At 38.8% G+C, this 25,672-nt stretch overlaps 1 protein-coding gene and 1 pseudogene across 1 annotated transcript; both read right to left on the reverse strand.

Moving 5' to 3' along the window:
* Positions 1-446: 446 nt before the first annotated feature.
* Positions 447-11,967, reverse strand: LOC103453387 (protein ADP-ribosyltransferase PARP3-like; annotated as a pseudogene).
* Positions 11,968-21,945: 9,978 nt separating this feature from the next.
* On the reverse strand, positions 21,946-25,397 carry LOC103453339 (zinc finger protein WIP3-like). The gene is made up of 2 exons (XM_008392881.4): positions 24,770-25,397; positions 21,946-23,027 (listed from the first exon to the last, which is right to left on the reverse strand). The coding sequence occupies exons 1-2, from the start codon at positions 25,280-25,282 to the stop codon at positions 22,599-22,601; spliced, it is 942 nt and encodes a 313-aa protein (XP_008391103.3). The 5' UTR covers positions 25,283-25,397; the 3' UTR covers positions 21,946-22,598.
* Between the last annotated feature and the right edge of the window lie 275 nt (positions 25,398-25,672).

Raw genomic sequence — 25,672 nt, forward strand, 5'->3', positions numbered from 1 at the left:
TTTTCAATAAAATGTAAAAAGACTTGTTAAATACTTGGATAAAAACTCATTATATGCTTGTTCTCCATATATTCAATATATTCTAGAACTTTATAATTTATGTTATATTATTTTGTAATGTATGTATTATATATTATTATGTATGTTTTTTAAATGTTATCAGCTACTTATTTACACAATATACAATAAATTTACTTAAATCCACCTACTTCGCTTAAGCTTCCGTCTAGACGTTAGGTCCCAACTTGCCGCTCGACTAGCACCTAATGTATTTTAAAACCCTGTGACAATGATACGCCGATGATTGCCTGTCACACCGATCACCTCGTCTGAGGTGGGTCTGAAATCGCTCATCTCAGACTACTAGATAACACCTTTGATCAGACCGATTTTATGTACACATACGGCTGCACACACAGATTTACATTGAGGTAAAGAGTGAAAAATAATTTAAATGTTTCGTACTAAAGTAGAAGTATGCCACCTTCGAGGCTTCAGATACATATATGCTTTCACAGTTCAAAGATGCCGAGAAACACCATTAGTACATTGACTGGAAAGATTTGTAATGACATGACGTTACATACAACAAGGTTCATCTGCAATTCTTTCCCATTCCATCCAAAAGACGGCATAAGAAAAGGTCAAAAAGGTCACTGTCTCCTCGGCTTTACTTCCAGCCACCCTTCACTCCTCCGGCTCCGTCACTTAATCCTTCTTCATACTTCACTGCCACCAAGAACCTTATGCTTACCTGAAACAAAAGAAAACAGAGAAACACGACTCAAAAACTTAACTGCGACCGCCCTCTATTGAGTATTGATACCTGTTTCGGACTGTAAACAGCATACTCGTTGTACTCGAGAACGGAGTCTTTACTATCTCAAGGTACCAGGCGGCCACAAGGAACTTTAATGTCGTCTTGCCAGAGAAAGTGCTCTGATTCATCGGTTTTCTTCCTCCCCAAGCCTTTAACTCCTACTTTCTTCTCTTCTAAAGACTTGATATCCTTCGTCATTGAGTTGCACTCCGTTTGAGTTAAAACTGAAAGGAAACATCTCACAGAATTCGAATTTAAACCATATTCTCGGATTATACCTCGGGCGGTGTCTTAACCTCAAGTGATCTGGTCTCCCTGAGAAGCAACAGCTAAAACCAAGAATCCTTCTGGTCCGTCCACGGCAGTAAACCCGTACCTAGCAGCTTCTGGGGCAGCATCAGAGCACACGATAGCCCCTTCCAAACTGTAAGTCAAAATCCATACCTTAGTATACAATTGGAGAACATCAAGCACATTATATCCATGCATTAGTATACAATTAGAGAACATCAAGCACATTAAATCATGCCGACATAGGACTTGTAACTACAATACCATATAGCCTGGAACACGGAGAGAGCATATTGCAGGCAAGAAACCCTTATGCAAGTGCCTAAACATATTTGAGCTCCGTGTTCTGCGCACGAAAAACCAAAAGTAGGGTAAAATCCTCGTTTTTGTTTAAGCTTTGCAGAAGTACTACGAATTATTATTCTTTGTAACATGTGGGATGTTAACTTATTACTATCACGTAAAGTTCTTTTTAAGTCTTCACTAGGTTACCAGCTGCTCACCCTATCGAAGCCTCCGTCGCATTTCAAATTTGCCTTATTTCTTGGTTTGCAAGTGCTTATTCATGTAAAGAAACTAATTGTTTCGAAGGAAAGAAAAGGAAAGAAACAAGAATAGGCATCTTACCACACCATAAGAGGACTTTGTTCGGCAACTTCTTTATTTCGTCCAGAGATGGGCTAGCACTTGACTCGATGACAAATATGTTATCGACAGAGACCCCATATTCCTGAAAAGAATTTGTGATCACTACCAGCAAAAGTTGTCAATTTGTATAGGTGTCTAGAAATCATATATTATAATGATTTCGAAACTGTTATAAACATGCATCCTTACAACATCTCCAACTTTGACAGGTTCGTAGGTCTTCTCCATGTACTTCAAGATCATCTTGTAGTCATCAGATTCCTTATCCAGTGGAGAAATTGAGCAGCCCAATTTGTTATACCGCTCAGACAAGGGGTCATCAAGGGTAGAACCACCCATGTCTCTAATGAGACGTGAAGCTACGTTATGTCTCGTACAGTTTCAAGTGCAGCTGCAGCCTGCAAGTTTTGGCCCAAAATGATTTCTCAGCGAAGCGGACATTTCCACTATCAAATAAGTGACATATGATTTGGTTCTGCTTACATTATCTGCAAGTTCCTGATGGTCCTTGAAGATAAAAGGCCTAGTAGAGTGCATGAGGGTGAACCATGGCTAAAATCTGACCAGACAGCCACAGCCTTCGGCACTGCATCCTTTATTGATTTCAGTGTCTCCACGAAATTCTGGAGAACCTCCTCACCTGAATGCACACCTTTTTCAGTACGTCAAAGGGGGGACAAGGGCACGTGTTCGAGGAAGTTCCTTACATCGTTTTAGATGGACGTCGGAAAGCATCCTCATTGGAAGTTCGGGTGGGTCATATCCCATCTCCATCAAAGCATATCTACATTTGAAACAGCTGGTTTGAGGACTTCAGAGTAAAAAGACAAGAGATAGTCAAATAACTGGAAACCGAACCATACTTGTGAATCTCTTGACTGCATAAAACCTTCATGAAATTTGCAACCATCGACTCAAGTTTGCAATGTGCGGCAGCAAATCCCAATTGGCGAAGCCCAAGCCATCCCTGCCTCACATCCTGTTCAGAATAACAAACATTTCATATGGCAGAATAACACTGCATACAAAAGGAAATGAGTAGCGCTACCATGTCTATAGGGTAAAACTTCAATGGCTTCTTCTGGATTTTCTTCTTTCTTTCCCATGGTTCAAACTTATTTCCAGTTGCTTCCTCAAAGAGCCTCACAAACTCCTTGACAGGGTCGTCCACAATATCCCACTCTTCAAGCCTTTCCTCAGCATTGGGGTCATCGCCAACTTTCCCTTTCTTGTAGTACAAATTTAGGTTGCTCTCTGGTACTGTAATAAGTTGGATGATGCAATAACTGCAGAAGAAACATGAAAATTAAGGCTACTTGACATCATCACATCTAACTTCAGATAGATGAAGAGGAGGTCTAATTTACTCATTCAGTTTTCTGCCTATATCACAACGAGAAAAAGCGCAGTTGTACAATATGCCATCTTTCTCAAAGATTTTCCCGCCTTGCTCCTGCAATTTACTATCCTTGTGGACACTTCTCTTCCCATACATCTTCAGCTGCAGTCAATACGATATTGTTGTGATTACAGCTATAAATACAAACATGAAATTTCAAACGGAGTCTATAGATATCTTTGAGGGAAAAATTCGGTACTTCTGTTGAAAGGGACTCAAGTGCCTCTTTGCTTGGATCCATTTTGTCCCATGGAACTCCTCTACCATCGGGAGCAAGATCACTAACAATGTCATATGCTTCAAGAGGCTGGGGTTCTTGTTTCTCGATGCTGTCTTTCAGCCATGCTTCGCTTACTACAGGAATGCCTCTTTCCCAGCAAAAGATCAGAACTCTCGAGTCATACTTTCAAATTAAAATTCTAGAAGACTGCTATTCTCAATAACATTGCTACTCTCATTGCGGAACTAAAAGGGGACCGAATTAATGGACATTGTAGAAACGACATCCACATATACCATCCTCCTTATGGGAAGCAATAATAGCAACACACTCAAGAAGACCTATTGCATAACTCGAGAGAAATGTTCAATGCTTAGGGCCAAAGAGAGAAATCATTACGCACATTGCTTCGGCTAGTTTACCCGTGCCACTTCTGTCTCTCTCCGCAGGGGATGCAATCAGGCAAGTTACACCTACGTGTTTTTGTAATAACAATAAGACGGAGTACAGTTCCATGTGCAGCAAATATCTATACAAAACAAATGCAAATTACCAATCACATGGTTGGCAACTTTTCCTCCATGTTTTTCCATTTTTTTTCTCCAGTATTGCTGCAAATATTAATACATAATCAGTGAGCACCGTATATTGGCAAATGCAGTAAGACAACATGACCGCAGGTTACATACATGAGATGCACTAAGACGGCCCATGAGTGACATCATCATCCCAGTAAAAGGCTTATCTGGCATGCTTAAAACCTTACGAGGCCGGCGACTTGGGACTTCATAATTCTTTAGCAACTACACAATGAGCTCATAAGTTGACAGCATCATCCCAGTAAAAGGCATAACATATCAGATGGACTAAAAAGAGTAGAAGAGGTAACTGCGAATTACATAGGATACAGGAGAGCTGAGGACACTATCTGGCAACTTGATTGGCTCTTGTTTCCTTGGTGGATCCTTTGTGACAAATGTACAAGTTGCCCACTCACTATAAAATCCAGTACAAGAATAGCGTATCCCATCGAACTTCAAATCGCCATCGCATGCTGGACATTTATCTAGTGGACCATATAACAGCAAGTCTTGGCTGTCTAAACATCGAATCGAATACATAATCACGCAATACTCCATTACATGTGCAAATAAAATTAACTGCAAACAGAAACAGACTAACCATTTTCGGAGAATAGCGGCACCAGAGCCGGATGAGCCCTGGCCATTAGCTTCCAAGATTTCGCGCATCTGTTTGGTCGAAAGGTTGTCTTTGACCTCTGTGCAGAGCTTCTCATACTCAGCAACTACATTCTGTGAGGACTTTCCATTTGTATAGCCGTTGTCACCATCAGACTTGGCCTTCTTTGGAGACTGTTCTGCCTCATGAGCCTTGTTCTCGGCTTTCTGCTTCCCGTCATCACTTCGTCCTCCTCAGCATTTCCATGAGAATGAGACCTTGTCCCATGTACCTTTATGACATTTCATTTACAAAGAACACATAGTTAGTTAGCTGATACGACCACCATAAATCCTATATTTTTTTTTAAACAAACAATATTATCTATACTAAGAGGGAGGAGGTGGCTTAGCCTCAAATGGAATAACAATAATATGATTCAAACTCGCTTTTAGCGAGAATCGAACCTAAGACATCAAAGGAGAATATCACTAGACCGTAGTACCAAGTGACTCCTAAACTCTACTCTTAGAAAAAGGAAATAAATGGGAAGAAATATTAACAACTAAAAGACTTAAGGTGCCATTTTACTACATTACACGCAAAAATTGGCGTAATTGGATTAAGAAAGAGGAATAATAAATTAGGCATATGTAAAGGGTAAAGTGAATAGTACGAGGTTTGATTTTTTAGTGTAAAAATGTGGCTTTTCGTTAAAATGAACAGTACCGTGAGCTTTTCGTTAAAACTCCCTTTAAATAATCCATCATTTTAAACCCTCCGTACTTCTCTAAAAATATTCAGGAACATTTTGTTCTTCCTTTTGTTTTGATTTTTGGCTGTCCTTTTGTCTAACCTTCTGAAAGAACCACTAGCTGGCATAAAACACACCCTTCCTAAAAAAAGTTCCCTTAGGTTCAAAATACATGGTATTTAAAAAAAACTCAGGTTCAAATTTGTCTCTGAAGAATGTAAGAAACTCAGGTTCAAAATTCACACAAACAAATTAGCCGAAATTGGTGTAGCAATTGTAAAACTTAAGATTGCTCAAGAGTTCACTTCAATTGCATGCCCTTTCAAAGAGAGGCTGCATGTATTTATATTGCATTTCAGATTACATCAGGGAAAGAAATCCCTATTTACAAGGCTATTCAAAATTCAAATATTACAACAACCTATACAAAAGAAACATACCAGAGAAACAACAAACATTTAAAAGAGTTGTAACCTAAACTAACTCACCCTTATCACCCTTATCACCCCTACTACTCATCGCAGCAGAGCCGTCGTCCCTGACGAATCTCTCGACGAGCCTCGTATCCCCGACCTTGGGTAAGGACCATATCACGTCGTTTCATTTTAGTTTTTCTATTCCTAGCACGATCTTGAGCTTGCACGCGAGTTTGTGTGAGTTTTATACAGAAACCAACTTGGTAAAACCTTTTCCAGATTCTGGCGAGGAACCCGTCACTTTCGAGGTATTTTCCGACTAAACCACTGCGATTTGGTCGACGTGCAAGGTATCAATCTCTTCGTCTTGCCGAGGACTACAACTTTCCTTTTTATTTCACCCAATTTTGTTGAGTATTGAAGAAGTTATATCCATTTGAATCTTACCTAGTTTCCGGCGACCTCAGTGGCTTTCGAGGCGTTTTCCGGTCAAACCACGGTGAGTTAGACAACGTTGAGGTACCATTCTCTTCGTCTCTTCGAGGGCTACAATTTCTGTTTTTGAATCACTTGATTTCGTAAGTATTGACGAAGTTATGAACGTTTAAAGTTAGGGAAGTTTCCGGCCGAATTCCGGCCTTCTTCTTCGGCGGGACCAAGAAACCAAGGCCTTTGGGCCTAAACCCATTCGAACCAGGCCCTTGGGGCCGTGTAGAATGTCGGTCTTTGGCCCGTTTCCACCAAAGCCCAAGCCCCTTTTTATTATTTGTTTTGTTTTGTTTTAATTTATTTATTAAAGGCCTTTGGGCCATTCAACCTAACCCAAAAACCCTTTATAATCCAAATCCTTTATTTTAAATTGTTTTTATTTTATTTATTAAACCAAAGCCTTTAGGCCTTATGTAAAACCCTAAACCCTTTCGAATTAGGCCCTCGGGCAGTGTGGGTCTGGGCACAAGCCCAGAGATCTCTTAACCCAATCCTAAAACCCCTAAGCCTAACCCACCTATTTATCTAAACCCTAAAACCCAAATTCTAGACCCTTTTCCCTATTTCCCATAAACCCTAAACCCCTAAGTCCAACCGTAGACCCTAAAGCCCTAAACCTAAGCCCTAACCTTAAACCAGCCGATCACGTTTGACCAAACCGATTGACCTGTTGACTTTGATCCGTTGACTTTGACTTTGATCTGTCAACTGTCAACGTTGACTTTTAGGGTTGACTTTTCAGGATTTCATCCGGAACCCCTCCTATGCTAACTTCGACGTCCTGGATTCGTTTTTGAAGTCTGTTTTCCCAAATTCAATCGTTTGAGTAGAGTTTGACTAAATGTACCATTTATGTGCTTAGGGGCAATATTTGTGATGTTTTCGTGGTAGCTAGTTTGCGTGGCTCTTCGGCGGCTAAGTATCTATGAGTGGACCCCTTCTAAAAATGCATGTTTTAATAGTAGAAATGCATACATGAAAGACATGATTTCATGATTATGTTTTATGAAATGCTTTGAGATAACATGCTTACTAAAGCTAGTTTGAATTATTACTATTTTTCCTATAACCCATGTTCTTATAGAATATCCGATGGATGACGATATGATATTTAGAACATGTTTCGAACACCTCTTTATAGTATAGATGATGGATAACTTTATACTATGAAGTTGCTTTTCAATATATATATGTTCAATGGTTTTGTACTTACCTAGTGGTCCTTTCCGCTACGGGATGTAGGGATAGATTCCGGTCCGTCCTGGGCGACGGTTTGGTGTTGGCATAGGGCCTGGATTGTGTTTCCTCTGGCTATTTAGCACAGGGACGGAGAGCCGGCATGGGGCTTGAAGTGTATTTTCCTCTGACTGTTTGCTCAGAGACGGGGAGTTGGCATGGGACCTAGGGGTTATCGGACAATTCACTAGTGATTATTATATATACAAGTTATGATTTGAGACATTGCACGGCATGCTAGGTTTTTGAAAACCTATGTTTATCATGATATATATATGTGTTTTCATAAAACATGGGGGTTAGTACGTTGATAACTGTTTTATTATATATATATATCAACTTGGTCCACTCATGTTTGTTTTGCGCTCCCTTCAAGACTTAGAATCGAGGCATACAATTCCGACATCCAGCCACTTCCGCATCGGCATCTTCGAGTCTTCTTGGTGTAAGATTCATCATTTGCTTCATTCAATTTTATTTTATTTCTTTTAGTGTTCTAGTTAGTTGTATGCTCTGAACACGTTCCTTAAATGCATATTTCTTATTCTTTTACAATTATGAATTTTATCTATTCCTTGTTTTCAACAATTGCATTCAATAAATGAATTTCGTTACCCTTGGGTGTCGGCCAGCACGTGCCTATCCTAGTATTCGGGGAAATATCAAGATCGGGGCATGTCACAAACTCTGACTTGGTCTAACATCCCCCCGCAAGCTAACAAGTGGAGGAACAATAGGAAGCTAGGAAACAAGAAGCTTGAACCTTGTTGATGACAAATCTTTTGTGAACAGATCAGCAACCTGATCTTAAGAACATAAGAAATTGACAAGTAATTCACGTCGAACCACATTCTCTCGAACGTAATGATAATCAACCTCCAAGTGCTTTGTCCGTGAGTGAAACACCGGATTAGAAGCAAGGGTAATGAAGGAAATATTGTTGCACCAAGTTGTGGGTCTGTCAAGGTGCAAGTGTAAGTCTCGAAATAGAGACCTGAGCCACGAAAGTTCTATAGCTATATAAGCAAGCTGCCTATATTCAGCTTTTGAACTCGACTTACTAATTGTCTTTTGCTTCTTAGAATTCCATGACGCGAGATTGGACCCAAAATAAATACAGAAACCACCAGTTGAATGTCTTGTATCAAGATTGCCAGCATAATCAGCATCAGAATAAGCCGTGAGATGTGCAGTACCAAGTTTATATACAAGACCATGATTGTATGTGGCCTTTACATAACGAAGAATTCGCTTGATTGCCTGCCAATGTGTGCTCCTAAGAGAATGCATGAACTGGCACACCTGGTTCACAGCATAGGAAATGTCCGGTCTCATGATTGTCAAATATTGTAATGTACCCACAACACTGTGGTACATCTTTGGATTGTCGTGTGGCTCACCATCATAAGCACTAAGCTTGTGACTGCTAGGTACAAGAGTAGAAATCGGTTTGGCATCCAAAAACTTTGTACGTTTCAATAAATCCAAAGCATACTTGGTCTGATTGAGATCCATTTGTTGCCGACAATAATTAACTTCAACCCCCAGAAAGTAATGTAGAGGATCCAAGTCTTTCATCAAGAATAAAGTACCCAATTTCTTGATTAAGCTTGACATTTGACGAGGACTATTTCCTGTCAACAGGATGTCATCCACATAAATCAATAAAACCAAATAGATCACACTGTGATTGAAAACAAATAAACTGGAATCACAAGTCAAAGCGTGAAACCCTAGTTGAAGAAGAAACTTTGAAAAACGTTGGAACCATGCTCGGGGGGCTTGTTTGAAACCATATATGCTTTGTTGCAATTTACACACATGATTTGGATACTGCTGATCAACAAAGCCAACAGGTTGTCGCATATATATGTCCTCTTTTAGAAATCCATGCAAGAATGCGTTCTGTACGTCCAGTTGCCTTACATGCCATCTTTTTGAAAATGCTAAACTGAGGACAAGTCTAATGGTGCTGTGCTTGACCATAGGACTGAAGGTCTCTGTGTAATTAATTCCAGCCTGTTGATGAAACCCATTGGCGACCAACCTACCTTGTGCCTCTCCACCGAGCCATCTGCCCATTTTCTGATCTTGAATACCCATTTGTTTGGCAATAAATTCATTTTAGGATGATAAGGAACAAGTTTCCAAGTACCACAACGTTGCAAAGCATTGAATTCTTGAACCATAGCATCCCTCCATGCTTGTTTCTTTACTGCTTGACTATAACACATTGGTTTAACACAAGAAAGATCAGTAGAAACATGCAACACATATTTAGGGTTAGGTTTAAGTATTCCAGACTGCAAACGAGTTGTCATTTGCTGCAGTGGTACAGAGGGCACCAAGGGCTGACTCATCTGAGTATGGGCATGATTTAATGATGACATAGGGTGATCTATATTTGACTCATGAAGTACTGCTCGCTCATTTAAATTGAGATCGGTGGAGATAGGGTTAGGTAAAGATATAATGGGTGGTTGATTTAAAGGCTGTGGTATGATGGGGTTTGAGGGAAGATTTATCAAATCTGAAGGAGTGGGATTTGGTTGAGCCAAGGACACTAAGGGTTGACGTGAAGTCAGGGAGTTGGTGGATGAGTTTGACATTAATATAGGAAAAGTAAACAAAAGATCAGGAGATGTAGCACTACTTGTTGGATCAATGTTTTCCAGTGGAGATGTGAGTTCCTTAAATGGAAATAAGTCCTCATTGAATAGGACATGGTGAGACAAATAAATTCGTCTCGTGGACAAGTCCAAACATTTGTACCCTTGATGATTCAGTGAGTAACCTAAAAACACACATGGTTTTGACTTGGGTTGAAGTTTATTTTGTGCATGAGGCACAAGCAAAGGAAAACACTTACAACCAAATACCTTTAACATCTCATATTTTGGAATTTTGGCAAACAGTTTTTCATATGGTGACTTATATGACAAAACCTGAGTTGGCAGTCTATTGATTAAATAAGTTGCTGTTAAACAAGCATCAAACTAGTATTTGTTTGGAATTTGAGAATGAGAAAGCATGACAATATCAGTTTCAACAATATGTCGATGTTTTCTTTCTGCAATAACATTTTGCTCGGGGTGTTTTGGACACGAAAACCTTTGAGAGATTCCATGTGTTGCAAGAAATTGATGAAAAACACGACTCTTGTACTCTCCTCCTTCATCACATTGAAGAATCTTAATGGAAGTATTGAACATATTTTCCACTTTAGATTTAAATGTAACAAATATTTGAAACACTTTAGACTTATTTTTCATTGGAAAAATCCAAGAATATCTAGAATAATCATCCACAAACAAGACATAATATTTAAAACCTTCAATAGAAACAACTGGAGAACACCAAACATCTGAATGTAAAATTTGCAAAGGAAATTAGGAAACAGACTCAGAAACACTAAACGGTAGTTTAGTACTCTTTCCTAGTGGACACGACTGACAAAACATTACATCAGAAGTACCATGAATTGGTAGTCGTTTATTTGAAATTAAAAACTTGATAATAGGTGATGCAGGATGACCAAGTCATGAATGCCATTTTTGAGCCAAGACTCGAATGCCTACACACATTGAAATAGTGAACTGTCCACCGCCACTAAAAAATGGGTATAAGCCATTCTTACATCTCCTGTGAAAAAGCGTCTTCTGGGTCTTGAGGTCAGATAAGTAAATAACAATTGTTATCTAGGGTAAACCTATGGGCATAAATAATATTGGTTGAGGCAGTGGGACATCTTAGAATGTTTTTCAATTCAAATAAGTAAGACTTAGTTTGAATTTTATTTGAATTGAGATGAGATATAGAGAGACTAGTATCATTACCTACACCACCAACATTCTCATTACCATTATACTCTTTTGGGTTGATCAAATTCTGAAGATCTGGAGTTACATGTGCATTAGCACCCGTGTTAAGCAGCCACTGTCCATTAGGTTGCTTGTTGATTATGACGGGTGATGTGGCCATAGTAGTAAGTCTCTTTGCTGGAATTCGCCCTTCATATGCTACATTCATTCTTTGGTAACAATCTAGGGCAGGGTGCCCTTGTTTTCCACAGATTTGACAAGTGAGTCGTTCACCTATAGACGTGAACTTCTCACCATTGCAAGCAGAGTTGAGCCTCTGATTGTTGCTGCGAGAAAGAAACCCTTGCTGGTTGGTAGCACCACCACCACGTGTAGACGGAGACACACTACGTCCATTGCCTCGAAGTTGTCCACCACAACCTCTTGCAGTCATAAATGCATTCACGGGAGCAGCCTCCACAATAGGAGCAATTTGCTCAACCATCCTCATTTCCGTTGTCAGTAGGAGAACTTCAAGTGTAGGGTACGTGATTGGAGTGTCACATGCCTGTACAACACTCACAGTCATTTCATAGGCAAGACCCAGATTGTTCAAAATAATATGGACAAGCTCATCATCATTCATTGGTTGCCCAACAAGGGCAAGGTTGTCAGAAATCGAGTTTATTCGATCAAGATAATCAGCAATAGACATATCTCATTTCTTGGTTTGCATCAGTTCATTCCGAAGAAACAAAATGCGATTTTGGGACAAGGAAGCATACCGTTGCTTGAGAGCCTCCTAGATATCACGAGAGGACCTCTTGCTTGCCACGACAGACAACACAAATGGCGTGAGGGAGCTATTTATCCAACTTAGTATCATTTGATCATGCTGCACCCAGGTTGTATATGCATGGTTGATGGCAGCGGCACCAGGAAGCTGTTTGGGAGGGCATGTGATGGACCCATAACCCATCAGGTCACGACTCTTGAGAATTGGTAGGATTAGAGCCAACCATATAGGATAGTTGGTTCAATCCAGTTTGATGTTGATGACTGTAGTCATGGAAGAGAAGGGGTTCATAGCAGGTATTGCTGGGTTAGGAATGGAATTGGTTGGGGTTGTAGCACCGTTCGAGGTATCAGCCATTGGAAAAAAAAAAGGATCTGTATCGTTGGACTGCTAGGGCTCGTATACCATGTAAAACTTAAGATTGCTCAAGAGTTCACTTCAATTGCACGCCTTTTCAAAGAGAGGCTGCATGTATTTATATTGCATTTCATATTACATCAAGGAAAGAAATCCCTAAATACAAAGCTATTCAAAATTCTAATATTACAACAACCTATAAAAAGGAAACATATCAGAGAAACAACAAACATTTAAAAGAGTTGTAACCTAAGCTAACTCATCATAGATAAGAGTTTAGGTTGATCACAACCTCCTGAAGTCGCGGGAGCAGGAAGCAAACTCTGACTTGGTCTAATAGCAATAACAGTAACTCTAAGTGCTTCAACTAGACAAAAAATTAAGGACTGAAAAATGAGATTAACAAACACACACCTTCATATTTCACAGCTACTAGTTTTTTTTCTGTAGCAACAAATATAAGATATTTTTTTGTGCACCAATCCACTTCAACTTGCACTTTTAACAAAGTGGAATTGTTCCTTGTTCTTTTCAACAGAGAAACAAAAGGTCGAAATAGTTGAGCATGGCTGGGGGATATAAGCAGATGATGGCACCCTAATTAAAATGACACGTACTTTCCTTTTCCTCATCCACAATTGTGAACTTCCGAACAAACTATTAAAAATGTAATTCTCAACAATTATGTGATATATTACTTTACGATATATAAGATTTTTCTCTCTATGCATTATCAAATGATTCTGATTTGTGTGCTTTGGTTCTATGTTGAGAGTGTATTCCACGCATCATGAAGTACATATTCCACATGTCATGAATCTATTATGTTGTTTGGATATGCTTGGCTTTCTTTTTACGCATGCAACACGATTAAAATTCAATCCAAAGGAAAATACATACATAAAGTTTTTTTTTAAATACAAACAATAGATTACATACAGCACACGTTTAAAATTGAAACAAAACTTGTTTGACAAAGTAAACAATAGATTACATACAACACAAATTCAATCCAAAGGTAGAATACATACACATTTCTTTAAACAATGGATTTTTTTCAATTCAATATTTGAGAAAATAAACATACTTACGGAGGTTCACAAATTGAATCCTTAGACTTTGGCAGCTACTCTGCAAAATAGTGAGTATTTAAATCACTCCTAAGTAAAGGTCGAAGAGATTAGATTAGGGTTTAGAAATTGACGATTACGGAATCTTGCCGGAAACTGGAATTTTTCAAAGAAAAATTTCCATAAATGTATTACCTTTCGCAGGAAAAAGTGGACAACAACTTACCTTTGATTCACCTTAAACCGTAACGAATTGAGGCATGGAACGAGTGATTTTGGTTCCTGAATCTTGAGACAAAGGTTACATGACTAGTTGTAACAGTAAGGTCTAATTGCCAGTGTTCGGCTGGAAACAGCTCACTGGACTTCGGGCACCAACTTAAGAATAAAAAACGGCTAAGAATTTCTAGAAATAGATTTGAGGGCTAGATTGAATGTCAGAGAGGGTTTGTTTTTAGTCAGTTTGTTGGGCTGTAGTCATCGGAAACGATGAACTCGTCACTGGCCATAGTGGTGAGTCGTGGAGTGAACAACTAGAGGGAGAGGCGATAAGGGAGAAAAGGAATAGGACAAAAAAGTGTGTATATATTTTCTTAGATAGTGGCAGAAGTGCAATAACAATAATTAAACTCGGGCAAAATCGTCAGTGCACTGTACTTATGAACATTACAATTCGCTTAATAGGTACAATCAAACATTTGTTTCTTAATAAGACTATGCATAAATGTACACCCTTTAAGTTCATTTACCACGATTATTCAAAGTGTCATGCATCGAACTATACAATAAATTAAATCGATGTGAATGAGATGAAAAAATAAATTCACTTTCTTCCAATTCCGCTAACACATGCTTAGCTATAACTTATTGAATATTTCGAGAGAATTTTGAGTCAATAATATTCTATATTTTTACACTAATCTTAGTTATAACTTATTGAATATTTTGAGAGAATTTTGATACTTTGCTTTATAGTTCAATTATAGGATATGTGAATCTATTTTGGGAAAAAACGATGAAACTGATGAATTTTGGAGTAATTCCAATTGGAGTGGATTTATGAGTCTTTCAAAATATTTTTATCACAATTCCATATTATATTTCCAAGCCGTTTGAATGTAGCGAGTTAATAAAATCCCAACGCACAGTGTTGCCAGTTTGACTTTTTGAGCTTATTTAGGCTATAAGTCGGTCAAGATGGTGACCTTTGAGGAAGCTTCATTGTACAAAGTTGTTAGTGACGTTATAATCTTTCCAATGCCATATTTTGGGCTTGATTTGGAATGGATTTGGTCATAAAACCTGTGGATTCTTTGGCTGATCAGATTACCCGATTTGAATAGGATTGTGTTTCCTAGTTTATTATTTTATTTGGTTTATAGGATTTGTTGGAAGAGCTATTTTAGGTAGGATTTAGGTTTATTAGTCTATTTATATGATGAGTTAGGAGCCTTAAATGGCAGAACGTTTTGGGGATTGTAACCTAGGTTTAGGAGCTTTTGACGACTTGTTACAAGGGTGTTTTCTATTTTTTCGTAATAATATTTTATTTTTCGATTATGATTATGTGTAACTAATTTCGTTTTGTTAGGGCGAGGCTATGTGGATGCAAAATTTTCGCTGTCTTTTTCTTTGACAAAAATGCACCTGCAAAATACTAACACCTAATATTAAGACCAAAAGCCTCACGCGCCCACGATGAATTGGGGGGGGGGGCTTTGACTGAAGAATCTTTGATGCCAAAGTTAGAATTTGAGAGAGAAAGTGCTCATGAATTTTTTGGGGAGAGAATGAAATTAGCATTTTAGTGGGAAAACATGGCTATTTATAGGGGAGTGACTAGCCCTATTTGGAGAATAGGGGCTGGCCACATATGGTCAAACTGTGAGTGTAATTGCAAGATATTATGTGAAATAATATCTTGCAATTAACTTGGCAATTAATCCCAAATTGAATAGGAAAATTGGGACTTACCTTTTGAATGAGGATTTGATGAAGAGTGATGAGAGGGTTTTGAATAAATCCCATTTTGATCACCTTTGACTCTTCCTTGATTGAGTCATTATTGTCCGTTGAATGCGTGTGAGAATCCTGGTGTACCTCGAGGGTAATCTTGTCCCTTTAACCCAAAAGTACACGCGTCACCTCCTTAATTTTCTTGATTATTTTTGGCTCCACAAATGCCCCAACACCTGTTGGGCTGCTCATAGGAAAGGGCAGCAGGTGTAGAAATCTTCAACTTTGATGTAGATTCCTACTTGGATTTGGAATTAGATTCTTCTAGGAAAGAGAAATAAATCACCTCCAAACCCTATTTAAGCCTACCTTAAGTAGGGGATTAAATCAACTTCAAAGGGAAATTATTTATCCCTACAAGAAAGAGAGAAAGCTAGAGGATATTTGTTCCCTCTCCCCTAGCACTCTTCTTTGCTTGCCTGTGCAAAGAACCGTCTTCCATTGATTCTTTGTCTTCTCCGTGCCGCACAAATGTAAGAAAAACTTAATTTTCTTTGTCTTCTTCTTGGTCTACCACAAGGCAATTGTCAGGGTGGTGCGGCAAGTTGGCTGGCAGGGGCCAGAAGTTGGCTTGGCATAGGCCGATGAGGTGGTGTGGTAGAGGCCACATCTTGTGCTACTCGGCTTAATTAAAACTAAGGGCTGGCTCGGCATAGGCTATGGAAGTGGCATAGGATGGGCCACAGTTTGGGCTGTTAAGTCTGGGCTGCTTGCTAAGAATGAGAAAACTGCTTAAGTTTGATTTCTCAGTTATCGTAGATGGAGCAATCAAGGATGAAGTTACCAAGATCGGAACTGCTGAAGATAAAGTGTCGGATGAGCGAACTGTTGAGTATGAAGTGGCTACTGCACCCTAACCATTCTGCTTAGCTGATCTTTGAGTATTTGATTTTTTGAGCTGTGTGGCATTCTCACATTAAAGAACAATTAGTTTATCCTCTCGCACTGGAGAGCAGACCCATATGAGTATCGGGGAATTGGTTTACCCTCTCACACCAAAGAGCAATTAGTTTATCCTTTCGCACTGGAGAGCAGACCCATATGGGTGTAAAGGAATTGGTTTACCCTCTCAGTGAGAGCAGATCCAGATAGGTGTTGGGGAATTAGTTTACCTTCTTGCACTGAAGAGTAATTAGTTTATCCTCTCGCATTAGAGAGTAGACCCATATAGGTGTCGGGGAATTAGTTTACCCTCTCGCATTGGAGCAATTAGTTTATCCTCTCGCATTGGAGAGCAGACCCAAATGGGTGTCGGGGAATTAGTTTACCCTCTCTTACTGGAGCAATTAGTTTATCCTCTCGTATTGGAGAGCAGACCCATATGGGTGTCGGGGAATTAGTTTACATTCTCGCACTGGAGAGTAATTAGTTTATCCTCTCGCACTGGAGAGTAGACTCATATGGGTGACAGGGAATTAGTTAACCCTCTCGCACTAGAGAACAATTAGTTTATCTTCTTGCACTAGAGAGCAGACCCAGATAGGTGTTAGGGAATTGGTTTACCCTCTTGCACTGGAGAATAATTAGTTTATCCTCTTGCACTAAAGAGCATACCCATATGGATGTTGGGGAATTAGTTTACCCTTTCACACTGGAGATCAATTAGTTTATCCCCTCGTACTGGAGAGCATACCCAAATGGGTGTCGGGGAATTAGTTTACCCTCTCGCACTAGAAAGCATGGAAGTCTTTGTCGTGAGTGCAGCTGAGGAAAGCTAAACTGTTGGACAACTGAAACAATCCTTAGCATGTGAGGTCTTGTTTGGCGATCTGCTTGTGACTTCAAATTGCTTGTGGAACCCACGTAAGGTTGTAAGTGGGAATCACAACGAGCTGTTCCAGGGCTTTCTTCAAGTATTGTGCCATTGTTAGATGTTTCATCGTGTGCCCTTTAGAGGCTTGATTGATGATCAACTAAGAATCTGAATGGATTGCAAGCTTTTCCACTGCTAAGTCTTTCGCTAGCAGAAGCGGCTAGTAAGGCCTCGTATTCTGCTTCGTCGTTGGATGCTTTGAAGTTTGAAGTGTCGTGGACTTGGTCGATGCAGATAAGAGGGGCAAAGTAGCATGACTGGGAGTTGTGGTGTAAGATCGGCATGGCTGGGAGCCATGGTGACAGATTAAGGGCGGTCGGGGGCCGTGGATCAGGTAGGCATGATCTTGAGCATGAAGTTATGATGAAAACAAGACATGCCTCTAGTTTTTTATGCGTTTGTCGGAACAGAAGTAATCATTGTATCCTCCAGTGCATGTGGGATGGTTCCATCTTCTCGATCTTGTCAATGAGAGGTAACCTGTTTATGTTGGTCATGTCTCGTTGGAGCACTTTGTCAGCAGGTTTGTTGCATTGCAAACCACGCAATCATGCTATCAGAACCTTTTAACATCTTCCTAAATTTGCCTCTCTGGGACAGCAGAGCTTCCGGCTGCCCCCAGTCGTGACATGTTGGTCTAGGATGCTCTTCCTTGTGCTTAGCTCGTCTATGCCGTGGCTGCGATGCATGTGGTATATTCTTAGCAGACGAGCAAATAACTCACAGGCTGCCAGTTGAACTTGGGTCAGATTGAGTGACTGCTTCTCTCCGTCCGTCACATTGCGGGCCTAGCCGCAAATGAACACTTCGCCTGGAAGGTTGCTCATGTTGATTATCATAGTGGTGGCCCTAATCATGAATGTGTGCTCATTCGTGGGCCTAACTGAGAGTGCACATTCCTTTGTGGGCCTAAGTGGTGGCCCTAGTCAGAAATGTACACTGCCAAAATGCTCTGTTCGTGACTGGTCGAGCGGCTGTTTGCCGGGATGTTGCTGGAGAGGTTTGTCATATGCCCTTGTCCAATTTTGAGATACCTCGTCTTAGGCACGCTGCATCTCGGTACACAGCAATAGCTGATTCACCAAGGTAGTTTGCTGCACGAGGGCGCTTGTCAACTTTATGACTTGTCGAGATAAGTGTTTTTCGACATTTGGGGTGGAAGAGCTTGGACGGTATACATCTCCTTGAGTAGTGGAAGTGTAATGGACTCCGAACGTGAGATTTAAGTTAGGATGACAAATCAGCGGAGAAATAGAGTGAAAATACTCCTGGTTTAATCATCGGTGCGCATGGGCACTAGGTTGCTTTAGGTCCGTGTTGAGCCTCGTTCAGCTGCCTTGCAGCATGGGCTGCAGATTGGGTCGTGTGCCAAGTGGACAAGGCTAGGGCCTACGCTGTTGAGGTAGTGGCTCAGGCTTGCAACGTGGGTTGTAGATTGGGCCTTGCGCCAAGTGGACGATACTTGAGCTTACGCTGCTGGGGTAGTGGCTTAGGGTAGCTCGCACTCGGCTTGGCTCGGCTACCTTGTAGTGTGGGCTGTAGATTAGGCCGTGCGCCAAGTGGACGAGGCTTGAGGTAGCGACTTGGGCTTTTTTTAGCGCCTAGGCTTGTTGTTGCAAAGTGGCGTAGGCCTGGGCTAGTGGTTGCCTCGCTGCCCCCCGCTCACCGTGGGCTTGCTGCCATGGAGTTGGCCCACTCCTCACTGCCACAGTTGTCCCTGTGGCTGCCATGTTGGTGGTGCTCTTCTTGCCATCGTATTGAACCGTGTGGATCATCGTGGTGGGGCTATGTCTCGTCCTCCATCATTTGATCCGGATCTTTGAATGTAGAAAGTTTCGTTCGTCGTGGTTTCTAAATTTTCCGTCATTGTAGTTTTCCCTTACCTCTATTCAAAGAATTAAAAAAATTTAGGAGTAAGAAAGTATGAAAAATTTACGAATGAACAAGAAATGAAAAACTTTGGATGCAAGAGTCTTCTTTGAGCGTGTGAATCAAACTCTCAATGAAAGCACAAATTTGTGGATGCAAATTTTCGCTGTCTTCTCCTTTGACGAAAATGCACCTGCAAAATAATAACACCTAATATTAAGGCCAAAGCCTCACGCACCCATGATGAATGGGAGGGCTTTGGCCCAAGAATCTCCAATGCCAAAGTTAGAAATTGAGAGAGAAAGTGTTTAGAAATTTTTTGGGGAGATAATGAAATTAGCATTTTAGTGGGAAAACATGACTATTTATAGGGGAGTGATTGACCCTATTTAGAGAATAGGGGCTAGCCACATATGGCCAAATTGTGAGTGTAATTGCAAGATATTATGTGAAATAATATCTTGCAATTAACTTGGCAATTAATCCCAAATTGAATAGGAAAATTGGGAGTTACCTTTTGAGTGAAGATTTAATGAGGAGTGATGAGAGGGTTTTGAATAAATACCATTTTGATCACCCTTGACTCTTCCTTAATTGAGTCGTTATTGTCCATTGCATGCGTGTGAGAATCCCCGTGCCTCGAGGGTAATTTTTTCATTTTAACCCAAAAGTACAGGTGTCGCCTCCATAATTTTCTTGATTATTTTTTGCTCCACAACGAGCCTTAGCATGAATATGTAGTTTATTTTTAATTTACTTATGATTATGCATACATGTTTTGAATTATTAATCATTGAGTTTAAACTATCTATATGTCTGCTTGATCACCATTAGCATGTTTAGAAAAGTAGTCGGATGCAATTTTTGTTGGATTTACCCTGAAATTGATTAATGCTTCTCCTGATTGATAATTGTGAGTTCACTTAAGGCAAATACCACACTCTTAAGGGTTGTAAGGTTTTTCAAATAGTTTTCATAGAACTTAATAAGTCTTGCATGTTTAGATTTGATCTGAATGCCACAAATGGATTACATGTTTAATATACGTACTAGTTTGAATGCCTCAAGTAGAATATGCATTAGAAAAGCCTAACCTTCAAAGTTTGTACGGGTTAACCCATAAGTAATTATTAGAATTATGTAAGATTGTTAATGGTGACGGCTAAATCTAGTGCCTTTTACCTTTGATTTTCTAAGCTATGTGTTATTTTTACTTTGTGTGATTTCTATATTGCCGATTTACTTTAATACATGATTTCAAATCTTTTCTAAATTTTGTGTTGAATAGTTAATTAAGAATTGGTTTTAAATACAAGTTATTCATATCAATCTCTGTGGAGAACAACCTTGTTTGAGCTATCTTTACTACAATTACCTTATTCTTTTGCAAGTATTTCAACGTGATTTAACACTACTTTTGCAGGTGGTAAAAATCCTATCAATGCATGTCCCATACCATGCTTTTATCACTTGACTCAAAATACTATAGAATATGATTTAACTCCCATACACCTCTTAACCCCAATTTAATTAACAAACCCTAGCTTGCTACCATAGATTATGTGATTAAATTTAGAGGCTTTGTTTTCATATCTTAAGGAATGGATCATGATGAACAACAAAAACTAAGCCATGGTCTCTCCTAATTGGCGTCCCTCTATTGGACAGCCAGCTGGCTAGGAGGGTAAGTAGAGCCTCACCAAGAAGACTCATGTAAGTGGTGCAGTTTTGGTGCATGCAAATATATGACATGTATGGTTGTATGTGAAAGGACACAGCTAAAAAATATGTACAAACAAAAGGGGGTGATTGTTTAACTTCCTCTCAAGTTTTTTTCCCACCCGACAAATTATGGTGGAGGACCCTAATTATCTTCAAAAAAATCAAACACCATTTCACATTTCTCCTTTTCCTTTTTTACCTAGTCAAGTCTACCTCACAAGAAACCAAATTTCAACCTCTTTTAGCGCCATTCTCTCTCCATCTCTTTTTTGCCATTCTCTCTCCATCTCTTTTTTGTGTGTCTTCTTTATAAAAAAAAGTCTTTGCCAAATCTCCCTTTCACACATACACATATGGTTATGTTTTTGCTTTTTGGGTTTTGATTAACTTTTATAACTAAACAATGAAAATGCTCAAGGTAAGATTAAAGTTTTTCTATCCATCTCAATAAATCAACACCCAATCATTATATAATTGATGTTATAACCTCGATGGTTGATTAGGTATTGGCACCCCAAATTGGACTCACACTGTATGCCCACCTTGCCATTTGAAAAATTGGAAATAATTAAAAAAAAAAAAAAACCTATTTTATGTTAAAGCATATTGATCATGATTGAACGGAACAATTATCTCAGCTACGTGCATCTTCTGTAGTTATGCTGCCAACAAAAGAATAGAAAGGTTATGAAACTACATGCATCTCCCCCTGTATTTTAAACAAAAAAAAAAAATTTGAAATTTCTGTTCTCTATATTGATTAAAGCAAGCCATTAAGGATTATCATGGAATTAGTCAAAAAGCAATCTAGCTATCATATTAGTTAATTAATTATCCTTCCCTTTGTTTTGTTCATGTTTATACCCTACCCCTTATGCACCCTTATTTTAGTCATAAGTAGATACTAAGATCATCAGACATTAGAGAAAAATCAAAGATTTCATTCTCTTTAGCATGAAAAGTTTATCATCAATGACAGAAAATATAAAATAGAGAGAGAGAGAGAGAGAGAGAGAGAGAGAGAGAGAGAGAGAGAGAGAGAGAGAGAGAGAGAGAAAGAGAGATCATATAGGTGATTATCCAGAATACAAACATTTCAATTTGATAATACAACAATCATGTAATAGATTACTAGTTGGAAATGAAGCTGATAAATTTTCTCCTTGGGGAATGCTACAAAAGATTGTAACTTTGTGGTACCTACCATGAGTTGATAGGAGAAAGAAAATTCATCTGCTTCATCACTTCAAGTAATCATCAACTTATTTATATTTAAACCACTAAGCAAACTGTTTGGAGTTATTAATGACTCCCTAACACACAGCAAGTGCTCCGTAGCAAACCGCTCCCCTATGTGCGTGGTGTGCAAGCTGCTGAGAATTTTTTGTTACAGAGCACAAGGTTGGATATATATATAGTACGTACCCTACTAATTACCTTCATTATTTGCCTTCCATAATTTCAAATCTTAAACCCGACCAACGAAAGAGAATAAGCTCTATAAGATGAAGCCTCCTCATGAGTTTTTATCAAAACTAGCAAAAGTTTACCCCTCGTTCCTATCATTCGTATCTCACACATCAGGTTACGGGTAACGAAATGTGTGAGATAGGAACAAAAGTTTACTCCTCATGAGTGTTTATAAAAAAAATGCTATTTTCCTGGAAAACGGGGCAAATTCTTTGGCTAGTTTTGATAAAAACTCATTCCTCTTCCGAACCAGTTACGCATTCCTTCTCATCCTCGTGAAAACCCTCAAGAGACGGGTGCGGAGAATGTCCCTTACCAAAGGATCTAATATGGTCCTTGAGAGATCTTTTGTGTTTAAAATCAGATCCGCAAGTGCAATACCATAGCTTGCCACAGTTCTTTTCATGGGTTCTCCAATCTCCTTTAACTGCAAATGTTTTGGCACATTTTCTACACATGAATGGCTTTGCTCCGTGCTTTCTCTTGTAGTGAGTTTGGAGAGTTCTGAAGTCTTTGAGTGGCTTGGCTCTTGGGTGGTTAATGTTGTTCTTGCAGCCTTGAGCACAACAATAGCATGGTAGCCTCAGCATTGCGGCTGGTTGTGTTCCTTTTAGAGAATCTGGCCCTTTTCTATATTCAGATCCATGGCCCCACATATGCATCTGTAACCCGAATACACAGTACATATTTTGTTCATTAGTTGAGCTCAAATTAACTTTCATAAGAAATCTTTTATGTAAAATGCATATATATATATATATAAGGTTAGATGTAAATCAAAATGGACTTCGCAGTTCATGGTTAGCTTGGTAGGTTCACTACTAACTTTATCCTCATTTGGTTCTGTTTTTCTATATAAAGTATTTCTGAGTCCAAAAAGAAATTTTGAATGTAAAAATTACCATAGGGAAGTGATTGACTAGTGTCGAGTAATAATCTATAGCAAGATACGTTCTAGATACTTTGGTCGATGGGTTATTGATATTATCAAATATCAACACAATGCCAAGAAAATATGAACCATATATACTTTGATTTTTTTATGTTATCGATATTATCAAATATCAACTCAATGTCAAGAAAATATGTACCAAACTTCGTCATTCATCTCTCAATAAATATCATGTATAAACTTCTAACAAGGCCAAAAGTTTTCCCCAACTTGCTCCAGCTTCTTAAAAGAACACCTTTTAGTTCGTATTTGAACATTGAGGAACTAGAAGAAGGAAAAGAAATGGCAATGAGAGTTCATATGATATGGCAGTTATATCCTTATATATTCTAAAATAATTTGATACCACAATCGAGTCCTGAGATTTTTGGATTTAATTAGCCTCTTCCTCTTGTGAACAAGGGTTAAGATATGAATGACTCAAAAATCCAATAACCAAGTTTGAAATCATCCCCAATATGTCATTAGATTAGAATAGAATATCGTTAATTAAAAAAAACCATAAGGTCAACCAACATTGCATGCTAAAATGAAAAGGGACAACATTTACCGGACTGTGAACCTAAACTACGAATAACTATAGTATTTAACTATTGGTTGTTTGGCTATCTTTTCAGTTTTCAATTTTCAGTTTTCAATTTCTAGTTTTCAGCTTTCATGTTGTAAGAAAAATGAAAACAAAATCTAGTTCTGTAACTAACCATTTAAGTTTTCAATTTTCAAACTCTTTTTTATGTGAGAATTGGTAGAAGTAAATACGTATAGTAACATTTGAATCGAACGTGAGACCTTTTACTTACGAGTCAATAAAAATACCATTAAATTGTAGTGCTATATATAGTGACTACATGTTAAAATTATAATTAGTTTAATTTTCCCAAGAATTTCTTTTACTATTTTCCCTCATGAGCTAGATGTCCGTCCATTCATGTGTATGTTCCTTTTCCCCCTCAAAGATAATGAAAACTTTAATGATTAATAATCTCCTCAAAATCCGGTGTCTCGCTTTTGGAAAAGTCGAACTACTTAATGAAGCCAAGCAAAAAGCAAAGAATATACAATTAATTGTAATTTTTCGAACCATGGCAAATACAATCTTGCAAAACGCAAGCAAGCATATAGGGGGAAGGATGCATATATATATATGTATACGTGCTACTGCAAGTATTTACTTCTACAATTCTTACAGAAAAGGTTTTTAAGTAATGATTTGCAGTCATTGATCAACATCAGTCTAAACTTAAGTACACAGTAAACTTAGTAAATCTTTATATAAGATTCACAAGTTCACCACAAACTGTGTTCTTTTTGTTCACTTACATTTTGTATCTTGACTCAGGCTGTAGTTTGATTGTAGCTGAAAATTAGTCTTTAAAGTCCTCAATTTTGAAACCCTAAAAAAATTTGTTCAACAAATAGATGATGCGTAGGAATTAATACTGATTAACTAACCTGCATGTTATTGTACCTATTGAAGGTCTTGCTGCAAATGGAGCAAGCAAATTGCATCGGCCCGACAAGAATCTGAGCAGGCGTTGGTATCCAAAACCTACTTTCTGCGTTAAAAGAACACCCAAGAAAGCTCTTTTTCATGACTACTTGTTCTTCCTTGAGATTCAAAACCTTCTTATTCTCATCATATGTGTCTGAGTAAACACCTGTAGTAGTACTAGAACTATTAGGCGGTCCAATGTGCAAGGCAACTGTAACTTTCTCCATCTGCTCTTCTTTGACCCCATAACCTTCTTTCTGCACCCCAGCATCTTCTATTTTCACAGGCTTGGTGTCCGTAAACCGGCTTAAAAGAGGCAAGCATTGCATAGTGCTATCCTCAGATACGCAAAAGGAAGATGATGATGATGATGACGATGATGAAAAAGAGGAAGGTGGCTTCAGCCATTCAATAAAAGGAGGTGCTTGAAAGCACAAATTTTGGTCTTCAACATGATGGTTCAATAAACCCATCTGTGGAGAGAAAGAGAGAGAGAGAGAAAGAGAGAGCTCCTTGATGAATTCTCTCCTCAGAGGATTTATCCAGACCTTTTGTGGGAAAGCTTCACTTATAGGGTTGATTTATGAAAGGTGGTTTGGTTTGTCTTTTTTGGAACTTATTTTCTCCTTTCCTTTTCTACCTTTGCCTTTGTTTGGTTAAGAGAGAGATAGAGAGAGGGGGTAGTAGTGGTGGGGTTACAGATAATGACATGCAAAACTGAGACTCACCTAAAGGAAAGAGAATCCTAGAATAGTCTGAATATCTCTACTTGTTGGCTTATAATTATACATGCATTTTCTTTTATTCTTTCTCGTATAAATAATATAATGGAATATAACCTATGTGCACACATTTCTCATAGT

The sequence above is a fragment of the Malus domestica genome, chromosome 11, assembly GCF_042453785.1.
Source record: "Malus domestica chromosome 11, GDT2T_hap1".
NCBI lineage: Eukaryota > Viridiplantae > Streptophyta > Magnoliopsida > Rosales > Rosaceae > Malus > Malus domestica.

Excerpts from the sequence above, each read along its gene's own strand:
- LOC103453339 (XM_008392881.4), bottom strand. The coding sequence starts at position 25,282 with ATGGGTTTATTGAACCATCATGTTGAAGACCAAAATTTGTGCTTTCAA. Across the intron at positions 23,028-24,769 it reads ATAGGTACAATAACATGCAG|ATGCATATGTGGGGCCATGG; the intron begins GTTAGTTAATCA and ends TTCGGGTTACAG.